Raw genomic sequence first — 15,096 nt, 5'->3', positions numbered from 1 at the left:
AGATACATGAGGGCAGGGGGAGGGGAGGGGTGGGTGGGGCGTGGAGAGGGTGAGACACCCCAGTGCATGCCTTTTAATATAGTTTCCAAGGTCTGACCCATATGAATGTATTTGTTCAAAAAACACATAAGTGATGTAAAATGAAAAGGCACAATTCTAATTCAAAGGGCAATTGGAAGTGCCTCGCAGCTGACTAGATCTGTAAGGCAATAAGAGAGACAGCACGCCCAGGAAAGCGAGTGTTCGGGAAGACAGAAGCCCATTAGCCTGGCTGGGAAGAACCCGAGGAGAGGGCTTTGAAGGAGGCACGGACGGCAGAGGACACGTAGACGTTGAGGTTAAGGTAGACAACCCAGACGGGGGTGTTGATTTGGGACATTCCCGTGAAGACCCCATGAGTGGGTGTTAAGATTAAGGGGAATGTCGGGAATCAGAAGCAAGAAGGCAGAAGACAGAGGTTCAAGGAAGCTACACTGAAGGTCAAGGGCAGGACGAGGAGATGAGTGTGAGGGACCGAGTTTCCAAGGAGGGATGCGGCTTCCTACGGTCTAATCAGTTAGGACTGAGAAGATGGTAGGTTTGGGGATCAGAATGCTGTGCTTCTACAAACAGGGGAGAGGAGATGTCAGATTTACTGGGTGAAACCATTCGACATAGGTCCCCCTGTGGGACATCCAACGACTTCTCTATGAGAGACATCAAGCCAGATACTGAGGGCTGTTCAGTCTCTACATTATTCAGGGTAGAAGCCCTACTGCTCAGGTAGGTGTTTTTAGACAACACACCCTAGCCACCGAGTGGTTAAGAGGGAAACTGAGGCAGGAAGACCTAGAAAGCTTCTTGGATTTTCTGTTGTCACCCCATTCAGGGAAATGGAAAGCTCTAATCTGATGTTTTGTTTTGCTTTTTATTTTTCCTCTCTCTTTCCACCCATCAACACAAACACAATTACATTCACGCACGCGCACGCACGCGTACACACACACACACACACACACACACCATCAAAGGGCCCCTTTGCAAAAGCATTTTTCTGGATCAGACTAAATGCTGCTGGGAGGGAGGGACAGTGGAGCAGAGGAAAGGAAGGAGAGACACCAGCCACCTAGCTACTTTTCCTCCCCTTTAAGGCTGCCTGGTTACGGTCCTGGGAAAGAAAACCCCTGCATTCCTCCCCTTTAATTCAGTTTATTGTTAAAGCGCTGGAGCAGCTAATCCTCACAGACCTGTAGGAGCTGGAGTGGGAGCACCAGGAGCACCAATTCTTTCTGAGTCCCTGGGTAAGGTGAACCTGTTTCTTTTCTTGATTTTAGGAGGTTCCTTTGCTTAGTGGGAGGCAGGTGGCTCCTAGACAGTGGGGTTGAAGAGCCACTTTTGTGAGCAACTTGGGTGTTTATTTCAGCCTCAGTTCCAGTTTTGCCTGATTCTTGTGTTGTCAAGGGTAAGTTGTAGCTGCCTTGGAAAATAAGTCTCAATGGGGGTTCAGGCAGGACCACCATTGGGAGCCATTTGGCCATCACTTTGGGGTCGGCTTGAGTGGGAACCTCTTGGACTTCTGGGCAGGAAAAGGGGAGCCACATTTCTGTGGCCCTCCTGCAATGCCTCCTGCAGGTTGATTCCAGGGACAGTCCTCCTCGGGGCTCCGTGCCTGGGACAGCTGGGCCATCTGCAGGGTGTCAGGACGCCCCCTCGCATGCTGCACCCCTACCTCCTCCTCAGCCTTCATCTCTTAACCTCTCTGACCCCATCTGTCACATGGGGCAATGCCCAGTCTGCCTATCCATCTGGGTTGTGGTGAAGATTAGGACAGCCAGTGGGCAAAGAAGAGATTTGTAAACAGCCTGTGGCTCTGCAACCCCATGGAAGGTGAACCAGCCTCAGCCACCTGGCAGGGTCCAGGGACAGGTTCCAGCTCCATGTCCCTGGCTGCATTAGGATGGAGAACTCAGCCACCGAGAGCAGGAAGGATCTCTTGTCGGTCACAAAATCACTCCTTCACCTTCCCCAGGGGTGCATCCAGCTCCATAGCTTTTAAACTTCCCTAGCTCAGTTCTCAGGTAAAGATGCTAAAAGGTCTGGATTCACCAACACCACCGCCATCCACACTGGCCCCTTCTCTCCACGTAACTTTGACGCACAGACCTTAACCCTGAGGCTCCCAGAGGCGCTGGCAGGGCTTCGGGTCTGGCTGCTCTGGTTGCAGTGCGTGGCTGGCCGGCTGCTCGCTCTGGAGCCAGATAAATTGATCATGAGGAAAATCGCTGAGAAGGGTCAAGAGAGTGAAGCGTGTTCCGTTTGGGGTAAGGAGATGATCTTTTCCCAGACCAGAGGCTGGAGACAGAGCCTGGCCCCTGGCAGCCCTACTGATCCAAGCTTAACCAGGGGCAACAGCGAGACCCAAGAAGTGAGACCACAAAGTGCTTAGTAATACCGGATATGGGGACTACACCTCACAGTGGATAATGTGCTTTTTCTTAATCATCTTTAGGAAAAGTCCACCAGGCTCTTGAATCAAGTAGTATTTCTCCTCTAATCTAGATGAGACCACTGAGATGCAGAAAGGTTAAACGGTTTGCCTGGGGTTGCAAAGCTGGGTACTGGCAGTATCCACTTGATGACAGTAGCGTTTGAACCCAGTCACATAATCAGTGACCTTTCCTGATACTCCAGATAGCTACCATATGTGTGTGTGGGAGGGGGTGGGCGGGGAGGAGTGTGTTAAGAGCACTCTTTAGAAAGAGGGGGTAAAACTTTGGGGCAGAAGCCCCAGGTTATAGTGAGAAAAGGTTTGGGCTGGATCAGGGAGAGCCTAGGCTAGGGCAGTAGATGTCTCAGGCCCCGGCCTCAATGCTGAGAAATTTTAGTGCTCCCGGGATGCAGGCTTTCCCTGATCCACCAAGCCATGTGTTTGGGCAGGGGAGGGGGTGCAGTCAGGTTTGGCAATTGCCAGAAAGCATCCTAAGGGTGAGGAAAGAGGCAACAGGTTACATGGTAGGGGGACTAGAAGGCTGCCGTTGGCCTCTGATGGACTGTATTTACCATCTGCTTGCTTTGGGGCATTTTGCTTAACATGTCTACTCCTCAGGACGCCCACTATAAAATAGGGTTCATTTTGAAAGGCAGCAAGCAGTGAGGCTGTAAAAGAGAGAGATGATGATGCAGGTGAGGTGCCTAGCACGGTGCCCCACCCAGGTGATCAGCCCTGGGCAGGCCGGCGGGGACTGAACAGAATCCTCTCTAAGAGGAGCATGCCTCCCTGGCCCTGTCTCCCCGACTTACACACGCACAGAGCCATAAATAAATTGTCAACGAGTGGCTGCGAGGGATGGGGCCCAGCCGCAGCCTGCTGAGCCCGCGGAGTGAATGAGCTGCAGGATGAATGAGGGAGGTGGGGCGGCTAAGTGCGAAGCGGCTGTGTGGGGCGCTACAACTGCAGGCGCGCCACTGTCCACGACAGCCGGGCGGGGGCGGGGGCGGGGCCGGAGGAGGGGCTGGGGCCGCTGCCAGAATGAACGCCCGTCAGCCAGTCCGTGGGGGTCAGCGGCCTGCCAGGGCTAGGATGATTGTCAAACCTGGTGTCCAGTGTCCTGGGACGGAAGGCTGGTCACGCAGAGCTTCTTGCCACAGCCACCCTGAGCCACCCTGTGCTGCCCCCTGCACCCCTCCCCCAGTGGAGATCGTGCGTCCACCTTCTGGGAGGCTCAGTAGAATGTCTGGCTGGGGTGCTCTATAGGAACTAGCTCCACACCTGTTCAAAGGAGGACCTATTGCATGGGAGTTCAGCTCAAAGGCAGCGAGCGGGTGGCAGACACACAGAAGTAATACCCTTCAAAACTCCTTAGAAAAGGGCCTGGGGTGGCGATGAGCCCGTGAAAGAAAAACCAACACCAGCGGTGTTTCCTACAGTATTGCAACAGATCTCTGTTTCCTTAGTTGAGCACCAGATGAGGTAGTTGGTTTGCATTTCTGGGCCGTGCTGTATGAGAATGTATATGTCTTGACACACTTCGGAATCACAGCGAGGAGAGAGGCTCACGCTGCGAGAGGCAGAGGTGTGTAGGAGCCGCGACCAGCTGCGAAAACAGCCCTCACGTCTTCTGTCCTGCGCTCACCCCTATTTAAGTCAGGTTTCCCTCTCTCTCTCCAGTGCTTGGTGTTTAATTCCTGTGCCTGTAGGCTGGGCCCCCTGCACAGCTCGTTAGAGGTTGCAGAGTGCTTTCATGCCCACTGATGTACTGGACTTCCACAGGAATGCTGAGCAATAGAGGTCAGTATTCCCATTCAGCAAATGAGGAAACTGAGGCTCACTGTGGTTAGAAACCCATTAAGAGTAAGTAGCACCCCTGCTCTCTCCAGTGACTCCTGGGTGTTGACCTCTCAGGCACCGAATGAAACCCTAGAGAATGATCCTCATTTCCTAGGTGAGCGGCACACAATAAACCATCAGCGACATGTAAATTCTGGCTTGTCACTGCAGCAGGGGGCATCTGGTTAAACGTAAATGCGGATCTGAGCCTGAAATAAACTGCAGAGGCAATTGAGAAATGTCCTTCCTCGGTGATTTTATGAACAGAAACTGGCAAGCAGAGTTGGCCTCTGAGACGCAGGACAAGTGGGAGGGCTGGGGATGGACTCCATGTTCCTTAGAAGTTCTTTCCAGCCAGAAGTCTCCAGGAGGCTCTAGTAGTGTGCAGGGCTGGGCTCTGGACAGCCGACCAGCCATTAGAGTTGTAGCCCTTGAATCAGAACCTGGTTCTGACAGCACACACAGCCCCAGCCGCGTGCCTGAGACTTCGTGAGGAGAGCAGGACTGTGAGTGGTGGCAGCAGGCTGCTGAAAAATTCATATACTGCTCAAAAAATGAAGAAGCACAGAACATCAGAGTAATACCCTTCAAAACTTGGAGATGGCCTAGTCCCCGTTTCTCAAAGTAAGCTCTGAGCAATCCTAGATTCTTCTAGGTAGTAGTAGGTGTTACAAAATAAGAGAGTTTCATAGTCTTTGGGAAATGCCAAGTTAAATACTATTAAGCAGGTGTCTTTAATAGTCCCCAGAACCTTTAATAAGCTAGTGTGGATCATTAAGGACACCTGCTAATGGGCAGCAAATCTACTTTGTTCAGAATCTCCTGGAACTAAAATAAAAAAAAAAAACAAACTTTAGGGAGCCTAACCAGGTGGTGGTACAGCTGATAAGAGCGTCGGCCTAGGCCCTGGCCGGTTGGTTCAGTGGTAGAGCATTGGCCTGGCGTGCGGGAGTCCCAGGTTCCATTCCCGGCCAGGGCACACAGGAGAAGTGCCCATCTGTTTCTCCACCCCTCCCCTTCTCCTTCCTCTCTGTCTCTCTCTTCCCCTCCCGCAGCCAAGGCTCCATTGGAGCAAAGTTGGCCCGGGCGCTGAGGATGGCTCTGTGGCCTCTGCCTCAGGCGCTAGAATGGCTCTGGTTGCGGCAGAGCAACACCCCAGATGGGCAGAGCATTGGCCCCTGGTGGGCATGCCGGGTGGATCCCGGTCAGGTGCATGCGGGAGTCTGTCTGACTGCCTCCCCGTTTCCAACTTCAGGAAAAAAAAAAAAAAAAAGAGTGTCGGCCTGGGATCCCAGATTCGAAACTTGAGGTCACTGGCTTGAGCGCAGTTTCATCCAGCTTGAGCGTGGGCTCACTGGCTTGAGCATGGAGTTACTGGTTCAAGTGTGGGATCATAGACATAACCCCATGGTCACTGGCTTGAGCCCAAAGGTCGCTGGCTTGAGCAAGGCATCATTGGCTCAGCTGGAGCCCTCCCCCCAATTAAGGCACATATGAGAAAGCAATCAGTGAACAACTAAATTGCCACAACTACAAATCAATGCTTCTCATCTCTTTCCCTTCTTTCCTATCTCTCTCTCTCTCTCTCTCTCTTGCACTACAAACAAACAAACAAATAAACTTCAGGAAAAACAATCTAGTCCAATCTCTTCTTTTCACCAAGGAGAGAGCTGGGAGCCCAGAGATGTATGGTGCCCTGCCTGGGGCTGCATAGCTCCCTGCTGCCCAGCCAGGAGTAGAGCCAGAACCTGAGTTCTTTCTTGTGTTCCTCTCAATCCAGAGCTTGACAGAAAGTCCAGAATGGGCCCAAGTCCATGAAACGGTGGGGCCCAGGCATGGAAACGCCCGACTATAGCCTTTCAGCCCCTTTATAACCAGGAGATTTACATACTGCCCAGCTCCTGTGCCCCAGCCTGCAGGCCAAGAGCAAATTCTTATGACAGATGATCTGATTGATAACCTCCTTCCCAAGACCCACAGGCCTTTCTGAATCAGGCTACAAAGAAATGAAAACCTATGGAAGCAAAAGGCAGTCGTAGGGTGGCCTGATTCCTCAGAGGTGAGTGAGACAGCCGCCCTGGTCCCCCAGGAAGGCTCTGAGGTCTGCTCACCAGCCCGCGAAGCATGGGGAAGGCAGGCTGCTCTCCGCTTAGGTGGAGCTGAGAGCCACCCCCCCCCCACCCCCCGGGCCTGCAGGCTGCAGAGGCGATGTTCACAGATTCCCTCCTTTCCTGGCCCCATCTCCCTGGCTGTCAGTGTCCAGTTTAGGAGCAGGGCTGCGGGTTTGGGGAACATATTGCATTGAGTTGAGCTAAATGCCTCTGTCTGAATTAAAACCTGCTGTTCCCAAGACTTTGGGACATCTTGTCAGGAGGGCTGACACTCTTAAGCAATTAGCCAGCTGATGGATTTAATTAGCGCCTTTAGTGCAGAATCATAAGAGATTGTGACTCAAAATAGGAAACGTTTGATAAGGAGGTTACAGGGAGGGCAGTGGGGGGTCATGAGGTGGCTGGCACCTTCTGGGTATGGTGATGAGGAGGAGGAGGCCACTAAAGAGAGACCTCATCTGTACAGTTCTGTCCAGTGCTACTCTGCTCCTGTCGTCACAGGGAGCCTGGGAAGGACTGAAAGACAGGGACGGCCCAAGGCAGAAGCATGAAGGGCACCTGCTTCTGGGCTCTCGGCCCAAGTTCTCTCACCAGCACCTCATAAAGTCAGGCCAGACGGGCAGGGACCACATGGCCTGGTCCCAGCTCAGAGAGGGCTGCACACAGGGCTATGCCCACCCCAAGGCTGTGTGTCCCACCCTCCAGGAAGAACTTTTCCCTCCATAGTCTTCTCCCAGCTGTGAAATTTCCCTCCAAGAGATCAGGAAGACGGTCCAAAAAATACCACTGAGCACTAGCAGGAGCCAGGCGCTGAGCTAGGCCCCAGGGAGACAGGGCCGGACCAGGTCTTGGTCCATAAGGAGTCGCTGGTTAGTGAGGATATGACCTCAAACAAACACACAAGAGAATTTCAGATTATCAGATATGTGATGGAAGGCGGGCTCAAGCTCACATTATAGACTAAGGGGTGATGAGTCTAGATTGAATGGTCAGGGAAGGCTTCTTCAAGTGTCCTAGGGAAGTTCTAGGGACAAAGAACTGGACCTAGAGCCCACCCCAGGCCCTGTATTGTCTGTCCCAGAAGTGACAGTGATGGCAAAGAAGTGATACTTCTGTTCACAGTGAAAGCTTCAGAGAGGAGGTCCTACAGCCCACCCTTCCCAGGGTGCTGGGCTCCTTGCTGTTGCTCTCAAGAGCAATATCAAGACCACATCCCCCCACCCTTCGATACCCATCTTAAGCCCAACTCCTCTGCAAAGCAATCCCTGATCCAATCCCCCTCCATCCATCTTCCCAGGACTCCATCACTCATTCTCCTCACTCACAAATACAGGCTGGACCCTCAGTATGTCCCGGCCTCAGTACCAGGCACTAGAGATTCCGAGATGAGGAATGCTTGGCCCCTGCCCTTTAAGCTCTCACATTCTGGTGAGGGAAACCCACACGTAAGCAATCAACCTACAGTCAACCTCTGAACCTTCTTGACCCTGACCCAATGAGCTCATTCATTTGCCAACTCCCATCAACTGGTCTGTGTTCTTAGGTACTTATTTATCTACCTCTGTTTGGTCTTTCCCACTTGATTGTAAGCACTTTCCAGGACAGCCTCATCATAAGAATGTCTGTATTTGGTCCAGTGGGTATACAGGAGGTACTCAATAAATGCATGCTTAATGAAGGAGTGTTACCTCCACAACTCAAAGATGGTGCCATGTAACAAGATCATTTTCTTTGCCAGGAGCTATTTTGCAGAATATTCTTTTTTTTTCCCAGAATATTCTTGAAGGTCTGGCCCTGTTGAGGAGGGACCAGACCCCTCCCCAAATGCAAGTACCCATGTGTCTCCTGCGCTGTGCGTGGGGGTTAGCTCTAATCCCAGAGAAATCTACGGGGGCTGCTTCTCTACAGAGAAGTTTTGAAGCCCAGTAGAAATTATTACCAGAAACAGAGAGAGGTAGGAGTATTTTGGAAACAAATGAGGGCATACTGCAGCTTCAGCCTTCTCAGAATGTGTTTCTTTTCCTCTGGAAGGGCCCTGAGGTTTCTCTGAGGTGGAGCAGGGGTGGGAATCAAGCAGGGGTTCAGATCTGGCCCCCCGACTTCTCCATGTAGCTCTGAAGATGGAACTGAATTGTTAGGATTGAGTGTATGGGAGGAGGGGTGGGCGGGAAAGATGTTTTCTTATAGCCTCGCTTAGGCTAAGAATACTATGTTTTTAAGCTATTTAAGAGAGATGGGAAAGAAGGAACAGTGAGTACAGATCTGCTAATGAGGTGGTGATGCCTCCTGGAGAGCGAGCAAGCTATCATTCCACGGGGGCTCCACAAGGGGGAGTAATGAATGCCCAGCTGAAGGCCAGAGCTGGAAAGAAGGCCTTGGATTGGCTCCCTACCTGGAAGAGCAGCGTAGGCAGCTCTGTTCTGTGGAAGAGGAGAGACAGAGAAGGGACACAAACTGACCCCATTGATTTGGTTCCTTTTAACGCCCACCGCTTCACCCCACATTCTTCAAGACTTTTCAGCTACCATATGTCTACACAGTAAGGAAGCATTTGGTCCAAGCCCAGGTGCCAACCACTCTGATAAGTGGAAGCTGCTAGATTTGGGGCTAAGAATCTGCAGCATGGTATCTGGCTAAAGATAGCCCTCTATTGTAATATTTCATCTTCCTTCAGCAGTCTCTGCCAGTCAGGGTCCATTTGTCTCCACCTTGTGTAGACTGTGTCCTCAAAGGCCAGGACGCGTGCTTCCCTGGCTAGTGCCGTGGTCCCTCTGGGATGCCACTCTGTCAAAAGGGAGCCAACCAACACAGGCGCCTGGAGTTACAGCACAAGCCACCTGATCCACACTTGGCTGTATGGACCGTGTGTTTCAGAATCACAGCTAGGTTGCAAATGTACACACTATACTAAAATGTGCAAAGAAAACAAGAGATCCTTTATTTCCTATAGAATCTCACCCTGCTAGGCAGCAATGGGAAACTTTGCATTTAAACTTGTCCGTTATAACATCCCAGATTTAATAAAGAGTCTCATTTAGCGCTTTATAGAGTGTCTTTCCGGAGAACACAGCCTTGAAAGGGCATTTCCTGCTCCTGTTCTAGCTCCAGGTGGCATTGTATGTGGTGACCTGGTTTTAGTACAGGAGAGAAGGGACTTACCAGGGACCTGGAATCCCAATTGTCTGGAATCTCAAAAGAAGCTGACTGGTGACCTCTGAGGTGTGACTGGCTCCATCTGGCCTGTGGAATGTCATGCTGACACCCTCCACAGAAGGCCTCAGCCCAGCCATTTACTTCCACCTGAGACTCCCTGATTGTCATCATCTCTTTCTAGACCCCAGGTGACATTCCCTGTAGCAGCAATATATGCCCTCACCAGGGCCGTGGGTAGAGGGATGCTGATAAATGTTTAACATCTGGTTATCGGAGGGTAGGGGGAAGAGAGGGGAGAAGCCTTGGTTGTAGCATTTGCCTGTTGCCATGGTGTAAATACTCCCACCATGCCCCATTTCACGCTAACAACATGAGGCCACTAAGCATGGATCCAAAAAGAAACATGTGCAGTCAGCTGTCAGGAGCTAGTACAAGCTGCTGCAGCCCCACACAGGCCCCGGGGAACTTCCGCAGTCATGCAATGCCATCGCTCAGCAGTCCCTCTGGGCCTGCCCCATCATTACTTTCTGCCCTCTTAGATGTGGCTGCAGCCAGAGAACCCCCTAGGCTTATATCCTCCCACCAACAGGGGCCTGGGTAGCCCCCTATCTATTCCTGGATGGGTGTTAGCAAAGATGTGTGCTTCTGACAACTACACCATCTGTCTCCGCATCTTGTCCCCAGGACCCTCTCGGGCTAAAAGTATCAGTCTTTCCATGCCTGTCCTCTCTAGCAAGGACTTCACTTCCTTCTTATTCCCAGGGTCTAAGCCTCACAGTGACGTCTTAATGGCAGAAGAGGTTTCCTTCTATATTATAGAAATTTTTTATGACATGAGTCCTCCAGATGGGCACCACCAAGAATGAGAAAACATCAACTTAATATCCCCCAAATATTATCTCTGTTACAACTGTTTAATATGAATGATACAATATGCTAAGTCTCTGCAAACACCATTTCGTTTACTCTTCATCAGAACCAGAAGATGAATTAATGGACTCAAAAGTTATCAATCTGTTTAAGGCAATTTAGTAACTAGCATAGATAGATTTAAACTCAGTCTGACCTCCTAACCTCTGCCCTTTACCTAATGCTACACTGTGGAGGCACAAACTTTCTCTTTGTTCTAAATCTATTATAAGACCCCATGGATTGTATTGGCTTTTTTTTAATGGGTAAGGGGGGGTATTACCTAAGACATACGGCCGTTAGACACACTTTCCTCCTTCTCTGTCAAGTCCAAGAAGTCTGTGGGAGAAGGGTGCTGGCAGAAATGTGTCTCACCCACCACCCCCAGAAACTCAGCACCCCTCCATCCAGCTATACTCGAGTAGCTGGCCAGAGTGCCTAAAGGAACAGAATCCTTCCAACCCACCCAGTCACACTCCAAGAACATGCTTGTCTCTAGTAATTGTGACTTCAGAAAGGGCACCATCACCCCGGGATGTTTCTGCCGGAAGCATGAGTCGGTCTAGACTCCTCCCACCCCACTATAGACACATCACCGAGTATCACAGAACATTGGACCTCCAGAACATATCCTGGGTCCACCCACTTCTCTCCTTCCCTGCCACCATGGTCCAAGCCACTGTCATTTCTCTTTTGTAGGTTTCTTCCCTCTACCTAGCCTCCTGCCTCCTCATTCCCCAGGGAGGCAGGGACATCATCTGTGCTGTCCATCAGGACATATCCAGCACCTGGCATATCATAGGTGTTGACCACTGAATATGGTAACTTCGGAGCTCTGATATTAAAGCTAGGACATGAGTTGGGTCAGATTTTAATGAATAACTATTTTCCAAGCACTGTGCTATGTGTGGAGGGAGTTACAGAGGAACACATGCTCATTCGTCTAGCATCCGTTCATTTAATCTGGAACAGGTGAGAGAGAGATGAGAGTAGGATGGCTGGCACTAGGGCAGGGGCAGAGCTGGGTTAATAGGAAAGGAAGTTGGACTGACCCTGCAATGTGAATAAACACCCGGGGGATCACCTGGTAATATGGGAAATGGCTCAGCTCAGCAGGTCCCCTCAGGATGGATAACCCCATGTTAATCTATCCATGTATGTTATTGTCCTTAACTGCATATATGCAAAGTAGAGTTTCCACTGCAGATGAGCCTCTGAACTCCTTGAGCGTGGCAGGCACAACGGGCATGAGGTGGGAACTCAGTAAATTTGTTGCGGTAATTTACATAGCAAGTGGAGAGAATAGTCTCATCTTTGCCAGTTAGCCAGGTTGTGCTCTTCATCCTAGTTGTTCAATTCTCTTTGCACCTTATCTCATCCTACCTAAGAAATCCACTGACAGACCTTTTCTTCCCTTCCTTAAACAAAGCGTCCCCGGAAACTTCAACTCTGGAGGCGATGGGTCGAAAGGAAGAGGATGACTGCAGCACCTGGAAGAAGCAGACCACCAACATCCGCAAAACCTTCATCTTCATGGAAGTGCTGGGCTCGTGAGTGCCGGGAGCGGTGTGGGGCTGGGACGCCCGGGTGGGGGTGGGGTGGGGAAGGAGTTGTTTCCGGCCAGCAGAGACCAGTAAATTGGGACATTGTCTTGGCAGTGCCTAGGGACCTAAGGAGGTGGAGCAGGGCTTCATGGGGGAGATTAGGGGACGCTGCTTGAGGGGAGTACACACAGGGGACAGTTCCATACCCTGCAGCCTCAGGGAACGCCAACTCTTCCCAGGCTTCTACCTCCTGACCCACGCCCGGCCCCGCCTACCTCCACAGCTGTGCGTTCTTGTCCTGGTTGGAGGGAAGAGACTTAATGAGCACTTCTGGAGAGGCAGTGACCCTAGAACTTTCGGGGCCTCCTCACCGGACAGTGAAAGGTCAACCCCACCGTCGACTCTAGATGGAAGGAAACGAGCTTTGAAGGTGGCCCAGAGCTGGATCAGCTCCTACCCACCACCATCTCTGCCCCACGGCTAAAGGCTGTGCTGGAAAATCAAATTCCACTGCAGCACACACCCCCACATCCCCCACCCCCCACGTCAGGAGCAAGTGCTGGGAGCTCCCCACTGAGCCTCGCCTCTCCTGTGGGAGGGCACCGCCTCCAACGCTGGCTGGCAGCACCTCTGAGCCACTGAGCCACCGGCTCCCAGTGCCTCAGAACCCCAGCTGGTCAGCTAATTAGTCTGGGCTAATTGGGCTGGGGCCTGGGGAATGAGGGGCAGTGAGCGGGTTGTCCAGTTAAGCAAGCTCTCCCTTTGGCCAGCTCGAGCTAAGTTTAGCTCCCTTTGCCTTGACTAAGGGGCAGTGACCTCAGGCAGAGAGGTGGCCACCCCCGCTGTGGACAGAGAGGAGCCAGGCTCAGCAGAGGAGGCCTCTGGACCCCCCTGCCCAGGCAGGGGTCGGGCTCTGTGCACGCAGGATCCTGGTGGTGGTCCCTCAGAGCACTGGCCCTCCATCAAGGGCCTTTGCCAAGATGGAGGTGGCTAGAGAGGGGTTTTTTGGCAAAAGGGAGAGGAACAGGACTCATGAGTGAATCATGAAACAGTTTGCTAAGCAGTCCAAAAATCAAGAGAAGGAGGGAGAAGGAAGCCTGGCTTGACAGAAGCCCATTCACCATCTACTTAGACTTGAGCTGTGGGACTGTCAGAGACGGATACACGGGGCCATCACGAAGCTCAGCAAATCTGCCACAGCAGCTCCGAAACCCAGGGGACGGCCGTGCCACCTGGGCAGCTCGCCCCTCTAACTGTGAAAATGTTTACGTAAATAAGAGGTGAAATAATAGTACAGTGACCACCGACACACCCGCCTCCTAAATGCAGCAATTGTTAACACTTCGCCACATTTGTTTTACACATACACACACGCATGCGTGCACACTCACTAACTGATTTGTAAGCTAAGTTGCAAGCATCATCACACATGGCTTCTGCATCCTTCTGCCTGCCTCTCCTAAGAATAAAGGCATTGTCTTCTATATCCACATCATTTTCACACTCAAAAATATTAGTAACTTCCTATTATTTTGTGTGTGTGTTTTGTTTGTTTGTTTTGTTTTGTTTTGTGTTTTTTTTGTATTTTTCTGAAGCTGGAAACCAGGAGAGACAGTCAGACAGACTCCCGCATGCACCCGACCGGGATCCACCCGGCATGCCCACCAGGGGCGAAGCTCTGCCCACCAGGGGGCGATGCTCTGCCCCTCCGGGGCATCGCTCTTTTGTGACCAGAGCCACTCTAGCGCCTGGGGCAGAGGCCAAGGAGCCATCCCCAGCGCCCGGGCCATCTTTGCTCCAATGGAGCCTCGCTGCGGGAGGGGAAGAGAGAGACAGAGAGGAAGGACGGGGGGGGGGGGGGGGTGGAGAAGCAAATGGGCACTTCTCCTATGTGCCCTGGCCGGGAATCTAACCCGGGTCCCCCACACGCCAGGCCGATGCTCTACCGCTGAGCCAACCAGCCAGGGCCTATTATTTTGTTTTTGAAAAATTCAGATTCCCTGCCCCAGGCTTGCTAAACTGGGATTTGGGAAGCTGAGACTCAGCAGCCAGGAGTCTGTATCTGTATTTTTTTTCTTTTTTTTACAGAGACAGAGAGAGAATCAGAGAGAGGGATAGATAGGGACAGACAGACAGGAAAGGAGAGAGATGAGAAGCATCAATCATCAATTTTTTATTGTGGCGCTTTAGTTGTTCTTTGATTGCTTTCTCATATGTGCCTTGACCGTGGGGCAACAGCAGACCGAGTGACCCCTTTGCTCAAGCCAGCGACCTTAGGCTCAAGCTGGTGAGCTTTGCTCAAACCAGATGAGCCCACGCTTAAGCTGACAATCTCGGGGTCTCGAACCTGGGTCCTCCACATCCCAGTCTGACGCTCTGTCTACTGCGCCACCACTTGGTCAGGCTGTACCTGTATTTCAAGTGCTCCTGGCGGCTCTAACATAGCCAGCCCAGCACTGCTTTGACAGAACCGAGAGGACAAGACAGGGTCAAGTCGCTGTTGCTGCAGTTAGGGCTGAGGAGGTGCAGTTAGGTGCTCAGGAGGGGGACAGGCGGCCCCACAGAGCAGCTGAGGGGGAGCAGTGGGCAGGGCAGACTCCCCCATTCAGGATGCACCAGAACCCCATGGCCAAGTCCTCGTCTTTCTAGCTCTCAGCTCCTCTGCAACAACCCACCGAGAGGGTAAGCTATTGCTAAATCTTCCCAGACACCACCCACAATTCTAGGGCCCTAGGACAGCATAGGGACACTGGGTAAAGCCAGTCCATAGTTGGAGGTGTGTCGCCCAGGCCAACCCCTTTCACTGCCCAGGAACAGATTTCTCTCCATGGTCCCTGCCCTGACTTCGGTACCACCCAGGCTCCCTGCCAGAGCGGAGAGAGCTATTCAGAGCAGGAAATGAAAACAGAGGACTCCTGGCTCTGAAGGCTCTACCCCGTTTGCCTTCTGACCCAAACAACCTTGATCGCTCAAAACTGGCTCCCTGCTCCCCAATCTGACAGATGGCACAATTAAGTCTTCTCATCCCTCTCCTTTGTCCCTGCCCCCCCACACAGCCTGGGGCAGAATCATT

The 15,096-nt window shown here is 51.9% G+C and overlaps 1 protein-coding gene across 2 annotated transcripts in view; it reads left to right on the top strand.

Moving 5' to 3' along the window:
- The first annotated feature begins 1,227 nt into the window (after positions 1 to 1,227).
- The window catches only part of CAMK1G (calcium/calmodulin dependent protein kinase IG), a 30,513-nt gene continuing 16,644 nt past the window's right edge, over positions 1,228 to 15,096 (top strand). The window contains exons 1-3 of one of the 2 annotated variants that reach the window (XM_066261462.1): positions 1,239 to 1,280; positions 4,148 to 4,267; positions 11,909 to 12,029. In XM_066261462.1, coding sequence (XP_066117559.1) covers positions 4,231 to 4,267; positions 11,909 to 12,029 — 158 coding nt within the window. In that variant the 5' untranslated portion in view covers positions 1,239 to 1,280; positions 4,148 to 4,230. Of the gene's footprint in view, positions 1,281 to 4,147; positions 4,268 to 11,908; positions 12,030 to 15,096 lie in introns of both variants that reach the window. The other variant, XM_066261463.1, reaches the window with a different exon arrangement.

The sequence above is a fragment of the Saccopteryx bilineata genome, chromosome 2 (genome assembly GCF_036850765.1).
Source record: "Saccopteryx bilineata isolate mSacBil1 chromosome 2, mSacBil1_pri_phased_curated, whole genome shotgun sequence".
Taxonomy (NCBI): domain Eukaryota; kingdom Metazoa; phylum Chordata; class Mammalia; order Chiroptera; family Emballonuridae; genus Saccopteryx; species Saccopteryx bilineata.
This window is presented reverse-complemented; position numbering and strand designations above follow the sequence as displayed.